The 23572-nt window shown below is 34.4% G+C and overlaps 1 protein-coding gene across 2 annotated transcripts; it reads right to left on the reverse strand.

Annotated features, from left to right (window-relative positions):
• Positions 1–2890: 2890 nt before the first annotated feature.
• Positions 2891–21670, reverse strand: LOC129903114 (polyadenylate-binding protein RBP47B'). 2 transcript variants are annotated; one of them, XM_055978607.1, is made up of 8 exons: positions 21371–21670; positions 6858–7338; positions 6084–6157; positions 5883–6013; positions 5535–5631; positions 4584–4739; positions 3438–3538; positions 2891–3284 (listed from the first exon to the last, which is right to left on the reverse strand). In XM_055978607.1, the coding sequence occupies exons 1-8, from the start codon at positions 21494–21496 to the stop codon at positions 3197–3199; spliced, it is 1254 nt and encodes a 417-aa protein (XP_055834582.1). In that variant the 5' UTR covers positions 21497–21670; the 3' UTR covers positions 2891–3196. The 2 variants fall into 2 exon arrangements, with proteins under 2 accessions (XP_055834582.1, XP_055834583.1); XM_055978608.1 differs by having other exon boundaries at positions 6084–6154; positions 21371–21669.
• Between the last annotated feature and the right edge of the window lie 1902 nt (positions 21671–23572).

The following is a 23572-nucleotide window of genomic DNA, read 5'->3' on the forward strand; positions in this document are numbered from 1 at the left end:
TCTATCCTAACTTTCGCATCGGAATTTGATTTTTTTAAAAAAATATTTTTTAAATTTTTTGTTTTGTGGGCGGGGAAGGGGGGATGATAAGGTGGTCAGGGTCGGGGTGGGGTAAAATAAATTTCAAAATTTGAAATATTTTTAAAAAATAAACTTTAAATGTTATTTTCTTGGGGGTGGGGGGCTGGGGATTGGGGGTGAGGTGGGGAGGGGGGTCAAGATAGAGATGGGGTTAAATAATGAAATATTTGAAATTTGAAATATTTTTAAAAAATAAACTTTTAATTTTTTTTTGTGGGGGTGGGGGGCTAGTATGGGGTCTGAGTAGGAATGTAATTACCCTAAAGGTCTTTTTTGGTAACTTTCACAAAATGATCTTTTACCCCTTTCGATAATTGCCCCAAATCATGTTTAATCAGTATTCAAAGTCGATTTTATGAAATTCTGTGAAAAATAAAGTTTTTTGAAAAAAATTAAATTTTAAAAACTTAAATTATGAAATAGTGGTATTCAGTGTCATTCGGAGTTTCTGTTCTATAATCAAATTACTTTTGGGTTAAAAGTCATTATGATCGACCAATAATTTTAAGCTTTTATCCCTTATATTTTTTGTAATCCTAATATTATACTCACTATCAAAAACATAAAAGTCTCTCTTTTCTTTTCCTCGTTTTCTCTTCAAACCCGTTTCCTCTCCTCTTCTTTGCTATTTCTTTTCTTCATCTCTTTCATCAACTTTTAAACTTTTGCATCTTTTCTCTTCTTTTTTTGTGTTTCTTCATCTTTTTCATCAGCTTATATTGAAACTGAATTAAAATACTAGTTAATTTTAATTATTTTAGCACAAATATCTTATAGTAATCAAATTTTTTTTAATATTAACAACCTTAAGGGTGTTTTTCTGTCAAACGGGTATTTCAATCATTTTGACAGGAAAAAGTGCTTCAACACCACTTGTGTACCAAACATATCAACAGTTTTTTTTTTAATCTAAGCTTTGTTATTCAAACACATAACTACTTATTTGTAAAATAATTTGAGCACTTAAAAAGTACTTTAAGCACATATACTTAAAAGTCATTTTTTTCCATCTAATCCAAATATGTTCTTTGCTAGGTAATTAAGAGTCCATTTAGATAGGCTTATAAGTTGTTTATAAGCTGTTTTTTAGTTTTTTTTTGAGTGTTTGGATGGCCAATTTAAATTCATTTTGTGCTTAAAATAAGCCTAAAAAATAATTGGGTCTGTTTGACTTAGCTTATCTAAAGAAGCTTAAGCTGAAAACAACTTATAAGTTCCCCCAAAAAAGTTGGGCTACCTCAACTTTTTTTTTTTAACTTATAAGCTGCTTCAAATAAGTTAAGTCAAATAGACATTAACTCAAATTCTAAAAGAGTAAAATCATTTATTTGGCTTAGGAATTGATATCAAGATAGGTTTTTAATATTATATTAAATTATTTAACTTATAGGTAATTCACCCATGTATTTAATTTTGAATTTTGGATTGTTGACTCATTTGAGTTGATCAATACTTGACTTTGACCTCGAGACATCCTCAAATCATGAAAATAGTCTTTGTAGACTAATTTGGGCTCGTTATTGATAAATTTGAATAGATTGAAGTCAATGGAGCTTGTTTGGGTTGACTTAGGCATTTTAAGTAAGGTTTTGGCTAACGGAATTTAAGCAAGTGAGGCTTTAACTATTCATTTGTTAGCTTTTCTCAAAAAACATATTATGTATGATGCTTGTGTGTATCGTATTTAAACCATCTACTGCGTGTGAGTGAACAAGTATGAGCTAGGTTGGGTAAATTCGAAGTAGGGGCGTATAAAATAGAACTGAAAATCGAACCAAATCGTAAATTGAATTAAATAGAAGAAAAAAAATCGACTAATGATTTGATTTGACTTGGTTTTGTATCGGGAAAAAACTCGATTATACTTGGATTGATTTGATTTTAACTAAAAAAAAAGTCAATCCGAGACTAAATCAACTTGACATTATATATATAATTTTTAAAATTTATTTTATACATAAAAGTATTCACTCTGATATAATTTCTAAATATTTCTTATACTTCTTCATTTTTTTTATCTTTTAACATATTATTTCAACTTTTTAAAACTTAGAATTTTGAATGGTTTAATAAAGGTTATAGTCGATACTCCATAGATATTAATAACTCTAATAAAGCTCAAAACAAAATCAAATCAATATTAATGCTAACAAAAAAAATTAATTCAACACTAAGAATAATAATGTTGAATATTTGTTCTTTAGTTTTGCATTGGTTTAAACATTTAAAATAAATAACCTAATTTTAATTTTTCCGTAATGTTTAATCATGTAATTAATACTTATTAGACTTATTTTAGCATGATTTAGTACTTTAAATTATGAACACTTTCATTATGACTTATTAATTTGCAATATTTATTTTATGCGATTTCATTATTATTTTTGTTGAATATTTTAGTGTTATTACTTATCTCATATTTTGTGTTATTTTCTTAAAAAATACCTTAGATAGTTAAAGAAATATTTGGAGCACAATTTAATTATATATTTGTATGAATCCAAGAAAACCGAAAGTTGAAAAACCCGAGTTTTATTAGTTTGATTTGATTTATAAATTTAAAAATCCAACACAAATAGTTTGATTTGATATTTAAAAAATCTGAACCAATCCGACAGTGTACACTCCTAATTTGGAGTATCTAGTTAGTCCATACGGGTTGAATTATGCGCTTTTACATTGTTTGATATTATTGAGTTGAGCATGATGTGATAGTTTGATTAGTTGTGTAGCATCCATTATCACTTGATTGAACACTCTTCCACCATATCTCCTCCATGTTACTTGGCCATCCACACGCACACAAATATAGATAGTTATCTCTTAGTTCTTGAGAAAAGTAGTACTGAAGGCAAGGTAACCTGAAACATAAAAAAAAAAATGTATCTCTAGTAATAATTGAAAGACACCTATCTCCTTGAGAGAACCAAGGCTATAATTACACTGGAAACAAGAAGAGATCAAAAAGGGAAATTCTGGAGGGAGAATTCAGAAAGTAGCGTCAAGCATGTTAGACTGAAATGCAGCATGCAGTTTGAAGGCTGGCCAAGTCTCTGTCACCATAAATTACAAGAACTCAATTCAAACACGTACAGTATCTCTGTAACGGTGAAGTCTATACTTGTGAAAACGATGATGTCCTCTGCCACAATGGCCGGCCCAAGATTGTGCTTGCATGGACAGAAAGGTAAGCATTATTTAGCCTGTCGTAAGAAACAATTATTATGAGACCAGAAACCATTGAGTGTAAAAAGCAGGTGGGAGGGCAGAGAAGAAGTTTTCCTTCATGCGCAAATCTAACAAAGCACCTAAAGAGATTAAAGTATACAAGATGAAGCTGCAAATGCAATGTTTACCGGTCAACATCTGGCATAGCCAAAGGATCATGCTGCTCTTCTCTTTGATCAATAACTGGAGGAGCACCAGTCATGGAAGCCAAATCCTGAGCACCTTCAGCCTACACCAGAAGGATTGACTATGTATTGTCAGAAGATAAATACATACTACAAAACATTTCATTTAAATATGACCCAGTTAAAAGAGATGATACAAATAATATTTCCAGAAACAGGTTATTAAGAAAGGACAAGAAAGTTGACAGTGTAATCATCACATATACAGCCTGTGAATACACCAATGCGTTATCATCAACTAGTAACATAGTGTTTGGTAATGAAAGAGACATCAAACTTCAGGGAAGAGAATGTTCCTGAGGAGGAATACATGGAAGGCACTTTCCACCCCTTCTAATGGATCAGTTTTGTTTGTGCATGCATGTGCCTAAGGGGATGCCAGATTGGGGATGCTAAAGGCCCTAGTCGGGCTCTAAGTTGTGGAACTAGTCTTAACATAGACTAGCCTTCACATTCGCAAGCAAAAAACTTAAAAAGAAGTCGAAACAGAAAAAAAATCAAGAACCAGCCAGAGCAGAAGTTATGAAGATGATGAGAGATTAGAAGAAGTTGCAAAGCTTCCCAAAATACTTTAGACAGAGCATTTGAAGTAACTGCGTAAGACATGGATTTTTCAATAAAATTACATTTTCTTGATTCTATCCTGAACAGATCCATGAATATTTTAGACAAATTGTAAGATATGGATTTCTCAATAAAATCACATTTTTCTAATTCTATGCTGAACAGCCTTGAAAAAATCGTCTGCTATAACAAAGAGCTCTATTAACTGAGCTACCTTGCTTCCGGCTAATTGCTATCAGTCTGTTCAGAAAAAATGAGGAAACCTAGACCAAAGGGAAGCAATATTCTGGAACTGCCCGACACAGCTCTGAAATAAAGTATTTAATATGATGCATAAAATTTAAGGTTTATGACCAAGATAGTTGCAACTATTTTACTGACTGCAATGATCTTATCAACTATTCCAGAATGCCAAAAAGTTGGCAGATAAGTTCATGAAGTAGCTTGATCATTCAGCTTCTCATCATAATCAGTAATTGCACAGTAAGGAATTGGCCTAAATAAGAAAAATAAGTAAAATCTTGCCTGTTGAGGGTATTGCGCATAACCAGCATATGCACCATATGCATATAGTGAAGGATCCTGGGTGGCTCCATAAGCATAGGCATCATAACCTTGTCCATAGCCATAATAAGCACTCCATTGACTCGGATCAGCAGGCTGACCCCATAGACCAGAGTCCTACAAGATCGCACCATATTTATCAGATGTTAGACAATTAATAACTCATGGAATACAAGCCATTCAGATCTACAGTTGATACCAGCATGCTGAACAATAGTTTGCTTCTTGAATGTACACACATAACACAAAAGATTTTGTTAATATTTGTGGTCATTATTGAACTTTATCTTAAATGGACTGCTTTTTCAAAGCCTAACAACGAATTTGTTGCAATCACCATCTACATAACTCGATGTTCATTGCCTGAAAGACTTCACAATTTTGTTTTAAGTTGCTTGTGAATTAAGATTGTAAAAAACAATTTCTTGACATGAATAACCTCTTCTTCTTCTTCTTCTTTTCTGAGAACGGTAACAATTTTATAGATCTTCAACACAGGCTATGCTGGAAGTCATATTTACAAGTTCAAAACAAGAAAAAGTATATATCCTTGTTCCTCTTATAGGGATCCAATGATGTCTAACAGGGAAACTATATCTCGTAAGGGTTCTTCTTTACACCAAAAATGAAAAATACGAAGGCAGTTCCTCTTAATTTTCTGGATAGAACTACTTCTTCCTTCAAAACATCTTTTTTTTTTTTTGATCAAGTCCTTCAAAATATCTCTGTGACATTCCAAAGACACCTTCCTATGATCCTAAACACAACTCTGTGGCTAACAATAAAAAACTACAGGATTATTTTCACCTGTTTAGCTGTCAGACTCCTGGAACAATTCCATGACATGAATAAAATCTTCCTAAGATCCTAAAGAATAAAGCTAACAATGAAAATTTACAGGATAATTTTCACCTGCTTAGCTGTCGGACTCCTACCCCAGGAAACACGAACAATTTGTTGACCAACCACAGCACCCTGCATTCTCTGGATTGCTTCTTCAGCAGATGACCTGTATAAAGGGACGAAACTTGAACACTCAGAAATAAATGCTATGAAAGAGTAAAAGATCAATATCTCTATGCTTTTGTCGTGTTTGTGATCTCTCACATTTTCTTGTTGATTTGTAACTCTTTTAAGTGACTTGTCTTAAAGCAGACGTACAATCAACTGTTATAGGAAACTATCCGCAGATCAATACACTTATTCCCCTCATCCCCACCCCCTTTTGTTATAAAAGTGAAAGCTCATGAAGACAGATACCTCGCGGCAAACTGCACAAAACCACAGCCCTTGGAAGCAGGGATCTTAACATAAACAATTTCCCCAAATTGCAAAAATACTTGTCTCAGTTCCTCTTCAGTTAAGTTAGGATCCAGATTACCAACATAAACCTGCAGTTACCAAAAACCCATCAGAAGAGAAGTTGAAATACAAGGGACACATTCCAAGTTACAAACTTACTGTTGTATTAGTCAAGTCATTATCTACAGGAATAGTCTGCACTGTCGGAGTATAAACGGCAGGCGGGTATACTGCTGCATCAAAACCAAAATGCAGTGTTTAGTGTACTGAGGAACAAAAAGAAAATTGAAAGATGAATGCATCTATATGCTACACAAATCTTCCAAGTGATGACTTGAGTGTCCACCAATACATCTGATGTCCTTTCTAGATAATTATTGTTCTATTAAGTTATCGAAGGTACATCAGCAGGATAAACGCAAAAAGATAGGGGTAAGTGTTCCAGCAAGTATTTTATGGGTTATTGTTAGGAGAAAGGAACCAAAGATGCTGGAAGAAAAGGTGAAGTGTTACATAATAAAATACAAATGTTTGTATTTACTTGCTATGTTGTTTAATCTGAAAATTCGTAGACAAGGATGATACTCTAATAGAATTTCTTAGAATTTTATGGGTTTAAGTTATGAAATGTAATCTCATAAAGGGGTGGACATATTATCCACTGGCCCTCAGGGATTCTCAGTTACTAGAAAAGAACTATATACTCATATTGCAAAGTCATACGGACTCGAGGTTGGTGTGAGTACCTCATGCTTAGCCAGTTGGTGAGGGATCAAATTCACTATGTAATATCCCCTCCCCTAAACAGTAATAACATTTTTGTGTGTGTGTGTATATAAGTGAAGCCATTTCTGCAATCATACAGCACTACTTTATTGCTAGTTTAAATATTAATAAACCCTATTACTCACTAAAAATGCATCCCAGAATTACCTTTTGCTACTGCATATTGTTGTTGGACACTGTTAGACTTTTTTGGTGTTGCTGCACTGATGCGCATCGGCCTAGTTGAGCAATACATCCCATTCATTTCAGTCATGGCACGGTTTCGTTCGGTCTCATCAGCAAATTTAACAAAACCATATCCCTTTGAGCGGCCAGTATTCGGATCAGTAACAACCTTTGCTCCTCTAACCGACGGGTAGTGAGTACGAAAAGTCTCTTGCAATAGATAATCCGTTACATCAGGTGCTAGATCTCCAACAAATATAGAATGCTCTGGCCCAGCATCACGGCGCTCTCCAATCCCAAATGATGCCCAATTTAACCTAAAAGTTAGCTCTGTCCCTGGTATTTGAGTTCCATTATACGACTGCAAAATCCGCTCAGCAACTGCATGTGTACTAAACTCCACAAACCCATAGCCCTCAGGTTGGGTAGTGATTTTGTTGCGGATAACTTTTATTGAGAGCACCTGGAGAGATCAAATTAGTCATTAACATGACACTGAATTGAATAAGCATAAGATTATAATTAAACCTTTTCATTATAGTAGCATGATGAACTATTATATTTGAATGAAAGTAATAGCACACATGAGTGCCAAAGGAAAGGACAAGCTTGTGACAGTAATGTGGAGTCATTTACACACACCTACAGCTTAAGTATTTGATGTTACGGAGTAAAAGATGGACTTATCAAACTTTTAACTACAATAATTAGGTATAACTTTACCTTTTAAGAAAGTGAACCAGTATCTTCTAATGTCCCCCACCCCCACCCCCAACCCACCCATCCACCCAAAATAAAGGATACAAAGTGTTAGAATCCTAGGAATATTCTATAGCATATGTGTAAATATAGTAGGTAGCTTGATTTACTCCTATTTTAATTAGGTATTGATTTCCTTTCCTTTTTAGGACATGTAAACTTAGCTATTTAAACCTCAATAGCTTGTGGAATAACCAAGTTGAGTTCTCTCTCAAACTCTTGTCCTCTCACATGGTATAAGAACTTTCTTCAGTGAGAAAACAAGAATAAAATAAGAGAAAAAAATTGTTGAGCATTTTTCCAGCAAAGCCTCCACTGTTCTGCGATTCCGACAGTCCCCAGGGGATATTGTGCATATACCAGTACCACCATTACGATCGAAATCCCTGCAGTGGTGTTTCCCAGCCATTTTCCCAGCAGATTCTTTTTTCTCCAGTAACTTTTTCCGGCGAGACAACAACCAGTTTTTCAGATCTATTCTTCAAGTCTTTCCAGATTTTTCTTTATTTTTTGGACACTAATAGATTTGTTTTCATGTCTCTCGGATCCGATATGCTTAGCACTAAATATGAGGGCTCCAACACCAATCAACTATTCTTTTTGTCTGAGGCAGAATACAATGACTTTCTTCAATATCAGGCGAATAAGTAGACATCTTCATCAATAACTTCCGTTGACTCTAAATAATGTTCTTTTTGTCCCTGGTTGTCCCTTTAGCCTCCTGTCAATAAGTTGTTTGGCTAAGGCTTTAAATTGTTTCGTCTCAATCTTTAGTGACTTCTTGTTATACAGGACCTCACTACAGGAAGGAAAATTAGCATGAACCAGATGGACTTTATTATCTTAATTCTCACAAATCCAGTACAGTTTGTTCAGTCTCCAACTTTCTAGATTTAATCCACAGACGATTGGGACACCCTAGTTTATCCAAACTTCAAAAGACAGGTACTTAGCTTGTCAAAATTGTCTAAGTTAGATTGTGAGTCATGTCGATTGGGGAAGCACACCCGAGCTACTTTTCCATGTAGTCCTAATAATCATGCAGAGTCTCTTTTCCATTTAGTTCATCCAAATAGTTGAGGTTCTAGTAGAGTTAATTCTACATTGGGTTTTAAGTATTTTGTTACTTTCATTGATGATTACTCAAGGTGCACTTGGATGTTCTTAATGAAAGATCGTTCTGAATTATTTTTCATATTTCAGACTTTTTGTGCTGAAATAAAAAATCAGTTTAGTGTTTCTATTCACACTTTTCGTGGTGATAATGCACGTGAATATTTATCATCTCAATTTAAACAATGTATGTCTTTCCATGGAATTCTTCATCAGACATCTTGTCCTTACACACCAAAATGAGGTTGCAGAGAGAAAAAATAGGCATATTGTTGAGACTGCACGCACTCTTCTCATACAAGCAAATGTTCCATTGCATATTTGAGGGGGACGTAATGGTCACCTCTTATTATTTGATTAACCGTATGCCCTCCTCTGCTATTCAAAATCAGGTGCCACACTCGGTTTTGTTTCCCCTGTCAACCTCATTCTCTCTTCCACCACACGTCTTTGGGAGCACATGCTTTGTCCATATACTCACTTCAAGAAAAGACAAATTCGCTCCCCGTGCTTTTAAATGTGTCTTTCTCAGTTATTCAAGGATACAAAAGGGGTATCAACGCTTCTCACCTGACCTCTAGCGATACCTTATGTCCGTTGATGTTACTTTTTTTGAAGGTCAGACCTACTTTACATCCTCTTCTACTGAACAATTAAGCATTTCTGAGGTTCTTACCAGTTCCATTTTTTGGGGATCCCAACATTGTCTATCCTTCCACATCATCTCTGTGGAGAACAAGAGTTTGAGAGAGAACTCAGCTTCATTATTTCCACAAGCTATTGGGGTTTAAATAGCTAAGTTTACATATCCTAAAAAGGAAAGGAAACCAATACCTAAATAAAATAGGAGTAAATTAAGCTATTTACTATATTTATACATATACTATAGAATATTCCTGGAATTCTAACACTCCCCCTCAAGCTGGTGCATACAAATTATATGTACCGAGCTTGTTACATATAAACTTATTCTGGGACCGCCTAGGGACTTGGTGAATATGCCTGCAAACTGATCACTTGACCGCACAAACCTTATTGATGGTCCTGAAAGTACCTTTTCTCTGACAAAATGACAATCATTCTCTATGTGTTTGGTCCACTTGTGAAATACTGAATTCGACGCAATGTGAAGTGCAGCTTCATTATCGCACACAAGTTACATTTCTTTAGGATCTCCAAATTTCAACTCCTTTAGTAGTTGTTTGATCCATATAGATTCACATGTTGCCACTGCCATAGCCTGATATTCTACTTCTGCACTAGAACTAGCAACCACACTTTGTTTCTTACTTTTCCAAGACAACAAATTTCCCCTAACTAGAACATAATATCCAGAAGTGCATCGTCTGTAAGAGGGTGACCCTACCCAGTTTGCACTGAATAACCAACAATTTTCTTATGTCCTCGATCTTCGTAAAGAAGTCCTTTCCCTAGAGCATATTTTATGTATCGAAGAATGCGAATAACTACATTCCAATGACTGTCACAAGGAGAATTCAAAAATTGACTTACAACACTAACTGGGAAGGTAATATCAGGTCGAGTTACTGTGAGATAATTCAACTTTCCAACCAGCCTTCTATAGCTTCCTAGATCGCTAAGAGGCTCCCCCTGACCCGATAAGAGCTTAACATTTGAATCCATTGGAGAATCAATACGCTTACAATTTGTGATCCCTGGATCTTCAAGAATATCAAGTGCATACTTAATTGGTGAAATGGCAACACCTGATTTGGGTTGAGCAACCTCAATGCTCAAGTACCTCAATCGACCAAGATCCTTAGTCTGAAAGTGTTGGAAAAGGTGATGTTTTAATTTGGTAATTCCCTCATCATCATTAACCGTGATAACTATGTCATCAACGTACACTACCACATAAATGTACAAACCTTTAGCAGAGTGACAACAGAACACAGAATGATCAGCTTCACTTCTTACCACCAAACTCCTAAATAACCATGCTAAACTTCCCAAACCATGCTTGAGGTGACTACTCTAGGCCATAGAGTGCTTGCCGTAGTTTGCACACCATGTTAGTAGACTCCCCTTAGTAACAAAACCAGGTAGTTGCTCCATATATACCTCATCTTCAAGATCTCCATGAAGAAAGGCATTTTTCCAACTGGTAGAGAAACCAATGATGAAAGCAGCCATAGATAAAAAGAGACGGACTGCAGCAACCTTGGCCACAGGAGAGAAGGTATCACCATAGTCTAGACAAAAAAATTGTGTATAACCCTTGGACACTAGTCAGGGCCAACCTTCATGTATATACCCAACGACAACCAACTGTAGATTTATCTGGAGGTAGAGGAACAAGTTCCCAAGTACCACTAGAGTGTAAGGCAAACTTCTGCTCAATCATAGATTGTTGCCATCCTGGATAAGAAAGAGCTTCACTTGTAGTCTTACGAATAGACACAGATAATAGTAATGATAATAAGGAAGAATGGGTCGGTAACAAACGATGATAGCTCGAACAAGTATATATAGGATGAGGGTTATGAGTAGATTGATTACCTTTTTGACTGGCAATGGAAGGACTCTATGTAGACAAGTCCACAGCAGATAAGGATTCCGGTGGCGAGCATGAATTATTTGGGCGTGGACGACGATGATAGGTCAATAGTGGTGGAGGTTCAGAGGAAGAAGGTGGAGTTATAATAGATGACGTGAAAGGATAGACTATGGTGTGATCCCCAAAAATGGAATTGGTAGAACCTCATAAATGCTTAATTGTTAAGCAAAAAAAGGATATAAAGTAGGTCTGACCTTCTAAAAAAGTAACATCAACGGCCATAAGGTATCGTTGGAGGTTAGGTGAGAAGCATCAACATCCCTTTTGTACCCTTGAATAACCGAGAAAGACACATTTAAGAGCACGGGAATCTGTCTTTTCCTTAAGTGAGTATATGGACAAAGCATGTGCTCCCAAAAACGTGCGGTAGAAGAGAGAATAAGGTTGACTGGAGAAACAAAACCGAGTGTAGTACCTAATTTTGAATAGCAGGGGAAGGCATACGGTTAATCAAATACAAGAGGTGAGCAATGTCCCCCCAAAAACGAAATGGAACATTTGCTTGTATGAGAAGAGTGCGTGCAGTCTCAACAATATGCCTATTTTTTCCTCTCTGCGACCCCATTTTGTTGTGCAATGTAAGGACAAGATGTCTGATGAACAATTCCATAAGAAGACAAATTATTTAAATTGAGATGATAAATATTCACGTGCATTATCATCACGAAAAGTGTGAATAGAAACACCAAACTGATTTTTTATTTCAGCACAAAAAGTTTGAAATATGGAAAATAATTCAGAACGTTCTTTCATTAAGAACATCCAAGTGCACCTTGAATAATCATCAATGAAAGTAACAAAATACTTAAAACCCAATGTAGAACTAACTCTACTAGGACCCCAAATATCATCTATATCTTATTAAAAGGAGAGGATAAAGCCACCACATTCATCCAAGTGGTAGCCTATGAATTTGCCATGTGTCGGCTTAGGAAAATAATTAGTTACATTAGTTAAATTAGGTGATAATTAACTAACTTTTAAAATTTGATATTTGAAAGTATTATTTCCTAATATATCTCAACTACTTCCCACTTTCATATCCTAAACCAAAACATTGAGAATAAAAATAAAATGAAAATGACCAAAAAAATACGTAAAAGATGATACAATTTAATCTTTATCAACTCCTAATATATCTCCACTACTCCTTATTGCACATTTCTTTAATTACATTTTTCATATGTAGAACTATTTGTTTTTAAAAAAAATATTTTAGAAAAAAGTCAATTTAACCAGAAATACCAAAATAATTCAATAGTTATCTCTATTCTATATATCTTTTTTTACGAGAAGCTTTAATTTTATATCATTAAAATTGTCTGCATTTTAATTTGAGTTGAAATCCAACACTTTTATATTTAAATAAATTATATAAAAAAAATAGAAAGATAAAGGTAAAATTTGAATTAATTCTTACAGTTTCGTAGATGGTTACAACTTCCCCATTTTTACCATAATTAAAGTATTTAAAATTATCCACAAAAAGATTTTACCGGAACAAAAATTTTAAATTTAATATTTGAAAGTTAAAAGATTATATCGGAACAAACAATTTTAAATTTGATATTTTGAAGTTAAATTATTATATCAGAATTAGAACTCTAAAATTTGATATTTGATTGTTATCATATCCTAATATAGCTCAACCACTTTCCACTTTCATATCATAAACCAAAACATTCAAAATAAAAGATAAAAATGAAAATGACCAAAAAAATACGTAAAAGATGATACAATTTAATCTTTATCAACACATTTCTATGATACAATTTAACCTTTATCAACACATTTATTTAATTACATTTTTCATACGTAGAACTATTTAAAAACAATTATTTTAGAAAAAAGTCAATTTAACCACAAATACCAAAAAGAATCAATAGTTACCTCTATTCTATATATCTTTTTTTACGAAAATCTTTAATTTTATATCATAAAAAATTGTCTGCATTTTAATTTGAGTTGAAATCCAACACTTTTATATTTAAATAATTTTATATAATAAAAAAAATTAGAAAGATAAAGGTAAAATTTGAATTTACACTTGCAGTTTTGGAGATGGTTACAACTTTACCATTTTATCATAATTAAACTATTTAAAATTATCAACAAAAAAGAATTTATCGAAACAAAAATTCAAAATAAAAAATACAAATGAAAATGACCAAAAAAAATACGTAAAAGATGATACAATTTAATTTTTATCAACTCCTAATATATCTCCACTACTTCTCACTGCACATTTCTTTACATTTTGTAAAAGTTTATTTTCTTATCATTATGTATAAATTGTGATTTATTTACATTTTGTATAAGTTATTATCTGCTCATATTGTAGAAAGTACACTTTTTAAAAATATTGATTTTCATATCATATTGTAGAAAGGACTTTTTACTTTGTAAATTATATTTCTTATCATGTTATAGTAATGTATTTTCTTTATCAAAGAATAAGCGGATCTTCCCTTGCATGCGGATCTTAAAGTCGTGGATCTTTTGATGGCCGGTAGCTGCAAAAGTACATTTCTTTATTTGTAAAAAATGTGTAAAGGGGTATTCATAAGTTTCTTCTGTAGATATTGATCTAGCTCACTCATTGACAAGTTATGCATTTTTTTTCCTTCAATGATGTTTGGCTAATTTATTTTTTTTGTTTAGAGTGCTCTTGAGAGTTTATCTACATAGTAGATATGTCCAGTTCTACAATGAGTTATTCAAATCTAATAATGTTAAGATATTCATAAATAAGTTGAGGGTGTATTGTGGTTAGGCTTCACATAATTATATGTTGATTGGCTATGGATTTAGGGCGTATTGATTAGATAGTGGTCTGTTGTTGTAGGACTGTTGTTTATGAATAGGGTGTTTGATGATATCAATTACAAGTTAATAGATACTTACAGTTCATCACAATGAAGACTTTCATTATCATTAATCATACTACAAAATTAAATGTGAAAAAATCTTTATGAGAATATATATGTCTTCAATTTTTTTACGAACATTATTTTCAATGACTAAATTAACTTAGAATTCTCCACGCAACGCGCGGGTACGTATACTACTAATGAACTAAACGTAAAGAGACTCTGCATGATTATTAGGACTACGTGGAAAAGTAGCTTGGATGTGCTTCCCTAATTGAAATGACTCATAATATAATTTAGACAATTTGGACAAGCTAGGTACCATCTTTTCAAGTTTGGATAAACTAGGGTGTCCCAATCGTCTACTGATTAAATCTGGATAGTTGGAGACTGAACAGACTGTACTGGATTTTTTAGAATTGAGATAATATAGTCCATCTGACTCATGCCCTTTGCAAATTTTCCTTCCCGTACTGAGCTCATGTATAACAACGAAGTCACAAAAGAATGATACGAAACAATTCAAAGCCTTAACCAAACGACTTATTGGCAGGAGGCTAAAGGGATAATTAGGGACAAAAAGAACATTAATAAGAGTCGAGAAAGGTAAGGGATTGGCTTGACCGGCCCCAGTTGCCATGGTCTAAACACCATTAGCTAATGTAATAGTGGGAAGGGACTGAGGAGTAAGTGATAACATATAATCAAGATTTGTTACCAGAAATATGGTAAGAAGCACTTGAGTCCATGACCCAAGGGCCAAGTATGGTGGACTGTGAGATAGAAGCAACATGATTAAGGAGGTGTTTGGATTGACTTTTCTAAAGTAGCTTATAAGCTAAAAGCTAAAAGCCATAAGTTGGTCATACCCAACTTTAGGCCTAAAAGTAGGTGCTTAAAACACTTTTTGTCTTTCCCAAACACCTCCCAAAAATAAAAAAGAACTAAAAAACCAAAAACTACTTAAAATAAGCCAATCCAAACACCCTCTAACAGGATTACCAATCTAGGCAACGGAAGCTATTAATGAATATATCTGCTTGCTCGCCTGACACTGAAGAAAGTCATTGTATTCTACCTCGGGAAAAAAAAATTGATTGGTGTTGGAGCCCACAGATTTAATGTTAAACATATCGGATCCGAGAGACATGAAAACGGATCTATTAGCGTCCAAAAAGTAAAGTAAATTCTGGAAAAACCTGAAGATTAGATCTGAAAAACTGCTTGTTGTCTGTCTTGCCAGAAAGTGTTACTGGAAAAAAAAATTGCCGAAAAAGTGGCCGGAAAACACCACCGCGAGGATTCCGATCGTAATGGTGGCTGGTATATGCACAATACCCCTGGAGAGTGTCGGAATCACAGAATAGTGGAGGTTTTGCTGGAAAAATGCTCAGCAATTTTGTTCTCTTATTTTATTCTTGTCTTCTCACTAAAGAAAGCTCTGATACTATGTGAGAAGACGGGTTTGAGAGAGAACTCAGCTTGATTATTCCCACAAGTTATTGGAGTTTAAATAGCTAAGTTTATATATCCTAAAAAAGAAAGAAACTCAATACAAATCAATACCTAATCAAAATAGGAGTAAATCTAGGAGTAAATCAAGCTACTTACTATATTTACACATGCTATAGAATATTCCTAGGATTCTAACAATCTCCTATAACTTCATCTTCCTCCTCTGCACCTCCACCACTAGTGACCTATCATCGTCCACGCCCAAATGATTCATGCCCGCCACTAGAATCCTTGCCAGCTGAGGACTTGTATACACAAAGTCCTTCCATTGCCACTTGAAAAGGTAATCGATCTACTCGTAACCCTCAACCTATATATACTTGTTTGAGCTATCATCGTTTTTCACCGACCCATTTTGCTTTTGTATCATCGTTTTTCACCGACTCATTTTGCCTTTGCATCATCACTATCATATATGTCTATTCCTAAGACTACAGGTGAAGCTCTTTCTCATCCAGGCTGGCAACAAGCTATGATTTAGGAGACACCTTATACTCTAATGGTAGATGGTAGCTTGTTCCTCTACGTCCAGATAAATCTGCAGTTGGTTGTTGTTAGGTATATACAGTAAAGGATGGCCACGATGGATAAATTGATCGCCTAAAAGCTCGACTAGTGGCCAAGGACTATACACAGATTTTGGGTCTTGACTATGGTGATACCTTCTCCTGTGGCCAAGATTGCTTCAGTTTGTCACCTTTTATCCATGGCGGTTGTTCGTCATTGGCCTCCGGCCTCCCTACCAGTTGGAAATGAAAAATGCCTTTCTTCATGGAGATCTCGAATATGATGTATATATGGAGCAACCACCTGATTTTGTTGCTCGGGGGGGTCTAGTAACATTGTGTGCAGACTACGACGAGCACTATATGGCCTAAAGCAGTCATCTCCATCATGGTTTGGGAAGTTTAGCATGGTTATTCGGGAGGAGTTTGGCATGGTAAGAAGTGAAGTTGAACATTTTGTGTTCTATTGTCACTCTGCTCTAGGTTTGTGCATATATTTGGTAGTATACGTTGATAACATAGTTATCACAGGTAATGATGATGAGGGAATTACCAAATTGAAACATCACCTTTTCCAACACTTTCAAACTAAGGATCTTGGTCGATTGAGGTACTTCTTAGGCATTGAGGTTGCTTAATCCAAATCAGGAATTGTCATTTCACAAAGGAAGTATGCATTTGATATTCTTGAAGAGACAAGGATGGCAAATTGTAGGCCTATTGATTCTCCGATGGATTAAAATGTTAAGTTCCTATCAGGTACAAGGGAGTCGTTTAGCAATCCAGGAAGATATAGAAGGTTGGTAGGAAAGTTGAATTATCTCACAGTGACTCGACCTGATATTACCTACCCGATTAGTGTTGTAAGTCAATTCTTGAATTCTCCTTGTGACAGTCATTGGAATGCAGTCATTCGCATTCTTCGATACATAAAATCTGCTCCAAGGAAAGAAATTTATGAAGACCGAGGACATGAGAAAATTGTTGGATATTCAGATGCAGACCGTTAAGGTCACCCTCTGACAGATGATCCACTTTTGGTTATTGTGTTCTAGTTGGAGGAAATTTGGTGTCTAGGAAAAGTAAGAAACAAAATGTGGTTGCTAGATCTAGTGCAGAAGCAAAACATCGGGCTATGAAAGTGGCAACATATGAACTCATATGGATCAAGCAAGTATTGAAGGAGTTGAAATTTTGCGATACTGAAGGAATGGAACTTATTTGCGATAATAAAGTTGCAGTTCACATTGCATCGAATCCAGTATTTCACGAGAGGACCAAACACATAGAGATTGATTGTCATTTTATCAGAGAAAAGGTACTCTCAGGAGATATCATCACAAGGTTCATGTGGTCAAGTGATCATCTTGCAAACATATTCACCAAGTCCCTAGCTGGTCCTGAAACAAGTTATATATGTAACAAGCTTGGTACATATAATTTGTATGCACCAACTTGAGTAGGGTGTTAGAATCCTAGGAATATTCTAAAGCATATGTGTAAATATAGTAAGTAGCTTGATTTACTAATAGATTTACTCCTATTTTAATTAGGTATTGATTTGTATTAATATCCTTTCTTTTTTAGGACATGTAAACTTAGCTATTTAAACCCCAATATCTTGTGGGAATAATCAAGTTGAGTTCTCTCTCAAACTCTTGTCCTCTCACACAAAGGAAAATTCCAAAGTTGCCAACTAAATTATGCGAAATGGTCCACATATGCCCTCTGTTGATAATGGGGGGGGGGGTCAAAACTACCCATACGGTCATAAAGTGGCTTAACTATGCCTTTATTGACTAACGGAAAACTAATTGAACTAATTAGTCTCTAATTGGACTGGTTCGCACCAAAATTTGCCACGTGTCCAACTCATCTCCCGAACCTTCTTCGTCTCCCTCCTTCATTGAAACACCATGCAATTGTAAGCTCCACAGTAGCTCCACCAGCCTTCCCCTTGTAAGCTCCACCGTAGCTTCACCAGCCTTCCTCAAAATTCAGCCATGAAAACCCCTTAAAATTCTCACACCTTTTGACAAATGCTTTATTTCTACAATTATAACATAGAAGACCACCAATGCAACATTTTCCATCTCCTTCGTCCTTCACTGCTATACTTTCGAAAGACCTCATTAAAAGAAAAGAGACTAGAAACGCAACAAGATTTAGTGTTTCCAAATGCCCAGCACTGTCCAGTCCCACTTCTTCTGTTTTCTAGTTCCAGCAAAATAATTCAGAAAAAGACTCAAACCCATCTCCAAAATACTAATATCTTCAATACCCAAATCATACATTTTCTTAGATTTGGATATTTTCATCTTTATTCCCTTTGACCACCATCTACCTTTTCAACATAATGCACAGTAGAAGCTTAAATCCGATAGAGATTTTTCAAATGTATCGTTGCCATCAATTCAAGCAAAACAGAAGAACACAAAAGGGAAAATTACCAGAATGTAGAAAACCCAGTTCCATTTCTTGGATATGCAAAATTGATTCTGTTAGTGCCTCAAAACATGTGTCGCTTGCTCTGCCAAAAACTAAAGACGACCCCATTTTCGATTTGCAACTCCAAGTTGATTTATGTTATAAGACCAGAAACAAATGAGAAACTGTTTTGGAAATTTCAGATGAAATGTGGGGGGTTTTCCGGCTATTCACAGATTTTTATGGCTGTAGACTGTTGCTTCCGGCTGGAAAATTGGAATTGAGGTTGTGATGGTGTTACTGTGGTGGTTGTTTGGAAGCAGGATGGTGGAGATGGCAAGGGTTGGAGGTGGTTATCTTTTAGGATGTCCTTTGTGGGTGAGTGGCTGGAATTGGAGGATGGGGTGTTCTCTGTTGTTGAGAAGCTGGAGATGCGATGGTGGTCTTTGGTCGTGTCTGTGGTGAAGATGGCTTTGAAAATGGTGGAGGTGACCCGCGTTGGGTTTAATTTAATCCACTTGTTGACCCGTGGAAAATTTTAATGTTAATTAGTACAAATAGGTTTCTATTCGTAAATAAGAGAAAAACGAAGCCACTTTTATAATGGCAGGGGTAGTTTTGATCCGGACTATTAATAGAGGACATAGGCATCAGTAGATCATTTCGCATTGTTGATTGGAAAATTTGGACCTTTTCCCAAGTAACAAATACTTGTGACGCACCCAAGAGTATGGCCTAGTAGTCAATGAAGTGGGATAAAAATATGGGAGACCAAAGTTCAACTCCCGACAAAAACAGCATATATCTTTTAAACTTCCTGTGCCTTGATAGGTAGAATTACCTGATACTTGTATGGGTGGGGTTTTCCTATTTATTGATAGGTAGAGTTACCTTGTGGAAAAAAAAACGAAAACCCCAGCGTAAAAACACTCTGGTTATGAAAATGTGTTGTTCTCCGCAGAGGTCATCCAACCATCTAATACTTGAGAAATATACAGAACAGCAGTACATTAAGATTTTATGTATCCCTCTTCCTTAACGACATGTCAAGATCTCCTTGATACACCTCAACACAACCAGAAAAATTGATAGCTTAGTTGTTGAAACTCTTGAATAGGTCAGACTAGAGATATCTTTCAGAATTTCTAATAAGAAGATCTAAAAAATGCAGATATTGTCCTTTTGGCTATAATATCTTTTCTTAGAACCATTTATGTCATTACACCAGAAACTTTCCTTACATCAAAGGTGATGTCTTATTTCTTTACTCCTCTTTCTTGGTTGCAAGGCTTAGGCTACATACCATGAAGATGCAAGCACTTCAGCCTCGTCTTAATTTGCACCTTACCTGAAAAAGCACATACTTCTTTTAAGTCGAATCACACTAACCCTGTGAAGCACACCTATTTCTCCCTTAGTTACTGATAAGGGAGCAGTTCTCATGCTAACCATCACATTCTAAACTTTTAATCCCATCTCTAACTGTACTACATTTCACCAGTTTCTCACAAAAAGCACCAACTTGTATGAAAAGAGTTAAAGTCCTCCTTAAACTTTCCACTTATGTTCTTTCCAAGGCACAAATCAAAGGCCACCCTTTTACACCAACCAACCTTTTAATTTCTCAAACATCGCAATACCGATCATAGCATGAAAGGGGTACTCAAAGTCTTACAACTCTCATTGTACCAAAAGCAAACAATTCTTCCCTCGTTTCTTTTTCCTTAATACTCTTAGCCTCAATTTTTTTTCATTTTATAATATGCTAGTCTCTACTAACACTAATATATTTGATTTAAGACTTGCTAGAATGATATAAACAAGAACAGAGCAGAACAACCACAAATTTCCTTAGAACCACTTATGTCATTACACCAGAAAATTTCCTTACATCAAAGGTGATGTCTTATTTCTTTACCCCTCTTTCTTTGTTCCTAAGCTAAGGCTACATACTATGAAGATGCAAGCACTTCAGCCTCGCCTTAATTTGCACCTTATACAAAAAGGCACATACTTCTTTGAAGTCGAAGCACACTAACCCTGTGAAGCACACCTATCTTTCCCTTAGTTACTCGTAAGGGAGAAGTTCTCAAACATGGGATAGCTCTATGCTAACCATCACATTCTAAACTTTTGATTCCATCCCTAAGTGTTCTACATTTCACCAGCTTCTACGTAAAGCACCAACTTGTACAAAAAAGAGTTTGTCCTTCTCAAATGTTCCACTTATGTTCTTTCCAAGAACACAAATCAAAGGCCACCCTTTTACACCAACCAACCTTTTAATTGCTCAAACATCGCAACACCCATCATAGCACGGAATGAGTACTCGAAGCCTAACAACACTCATTGTACCAAAAGCAAACAATTCTTCCCTCGTTTCTTTTTCCATAATACTCTAGCCTCAATTATTATTTTTTCCTTTTCTAATATGCTACTCTCCACCAACACTACTATATTTGATTTAAGACTCGCTACAACCATACAAAACAAGAACAGAGCAGAATTACCACAAATTCCAACATTTATTACAATCCCACATCCATTGTAAAGTTTCCTCAAAAATTCAAACAAACACATTAACTATTTCATTAACCAGCCCCAAGACTTGGCTTTTTTACTACTTTAGCAAAAATCAAGATTACCCAAATAAACATATTCAAACGAAAAATCATAATAAATATAAAACAGTAAAAAAAAAATTGGGGGAAAAGAAAAAAGAGAGACCTCGGCAGTGTGAGCAAACCAGCTATGGAGATAGGACTCGTCAGCCCAGTATGGTAAATCACCAATCCAAAGAGTACGCACTTCTTCAAGAGTAGCGGGCTGGTGGTATGGCTGCTGGGTATTCATCTTTGGCTTTGTCTTCCACTGGGGTTTAACAAATTCAACATATATTAGGAGAGAAAACCCTCGCTAAATGTTTATTGCAAAATCATATACAGATTCACTCAAGTGCTCAATTTACCTAAACCTCACAAAGTTATGGGAGAAACTATAATATGACCAAATAGCCTCCTCAAAATAAATACAGTATTTTTTCCAAGTATGTCAAATTTAGAGAAAATGTCATAAATAGTTACTAAATTAGAGGAATGGGTTTAAAATGTTTTCTTAATTATACACTTATCGATTTTAGTTTTTTAACTATTCAAACACTTATTACGTTTAGTCTCTTAACTTTGCACTTACCAATTTTAGTCTATTAACTATACACTTACTTACTAATTTTAGTCTTTTAAGTATTCAAAAATTTATCAGGTATGGTCTTTATCTATTTTTTTTTTATAGAAATAGCTTAGGTTTATATTAATGAAACTTTTTGAGAAGTTAAATCTTTAACCCATTTTTCTAGTTGTTTCTCTATCCTAGCTAAAAAAAAAATCAACTTATTCTTATGAAAAGAACAATAACATCAACGATTAAAAATAAAATTAATGAGGAAAAATGATCTTAATTTTACTCAATGGAGGATAAAATGAAACATATAATTGTTGCTAATAACTTGAATATGCTATGTTCGTTTCTTTAGCGGTTAACGGTTCATAACCAGCGTGAATTTTTAAAATTTATTTTTCATACAAGAAAAATAAAAGATTTGATCTTATTACTCAAATTTTTCTACGTAAAATAAAATGAATAGAATAATAAAATCGATCTATTTCAAAGAAAAAAAAACTTTAAAAAATTGCAAATCTACCATTTTCAACTTCTGAAAAATTAAACAAATTTCTTTCAATAAAGTCATTGGAGTGCAAAATTTGGAATCAAAACACGTGAGAAAAGAACTTTTAATTTTTATTCTCATTGCAAAAAAATCACACCTAATGGGTAATATTTTTTTTCTTTTTATAATAAATTTTAGCATATTCAAGTCATTATAGCAATAATATATTTCATTTTATCTAATAAAATTATGACTTATATTTTCTTTTCTCATGAATTTTATTTTAAATCGTTGAGGTTAAGATTACTTTCATAAGATTAATTTGAAGAAAAAATAGCGGAGAGAGAAAACAGCTGAAAAAATAACTTAAGGATTTAGTGTCACTGAGGCATGGGTTCTGTTAATATGAACCTAAGTTATTTGCATAAAAAATGGATAGAGACCAAATTTGACAAGTTTTTAAATACTTAAAGGACTAAAACTGGTAAGTGTACTATTAAGGGACTAAAACCGATAAGTATATAGTTAAGGGACCAAACCTGATAATTTTTTGAATAGTTAAAAGACTAAATTCGGTAAATATATAGTTAAAGGACCATTTTAGATCTACTCCAATAGTTAAGGGACTATTTATGCATTTTCTCATCAAATTTATTAGATAGTTTATTTGGTTAAATTTTTAAATTAATTCATTTTTTATATTTAAAAAAAATCAAAAGTATATTTGGTGTGAAACAATTTGTATTTGGCTAATTAATTTGAAAAAACACTTGTCAAACGTGCAAAGCCCAACTCAAAGTCTTATATTACTTGAATTTAAAGTAGGGTTTCAATCCCAAACCTGTTTATGTTTTGAAACTACTTTATAAAATCTTGAAAATTTTACTTTGTGATTTTGGAGTAAAATTATGCTTTTCACTAATTTATACTATATCTATTTTGAAAAGTAATTTTGCAAGAAGAACTAGATGTTCATGAAAGTCAAATTTTTGATTTTGAATACAGAAAATTGAGCATAGGCTCACAACAATACAATTTTACCTATCAGACTTTTGAGCACAGAGTTACACTATGATTTTAGTTACTTTACATGATATAAGGGACAACAGCTCCCGCTATGCATAGGGTCCGAAAAAGGCACAACCACAAGGGTCTATTATACTTTACATGATATATTATGAGCATATATAGTTTTGGAAGGATTATTTAGCATCGACATAAGTATGAGTTAGATTACACATGTCACGTCCCGCGCTTACATC

The sequence above is a fragment of the Solanum dulcamara genome, chromosome 9 (genome assembly GCF_947179165.1).
Source record: "Solanum dulcamara chromosome 9, daSolDulc1.2, whole genome shotgun sequence".
Classification (NCBI taxonomy): domain Eukaryota; kingdom Viridiplantae; phylum Streptophyta; class Magnoliopsida; order Solanales; family Solanaceae; genus Solanum; species Solanum dulcamara.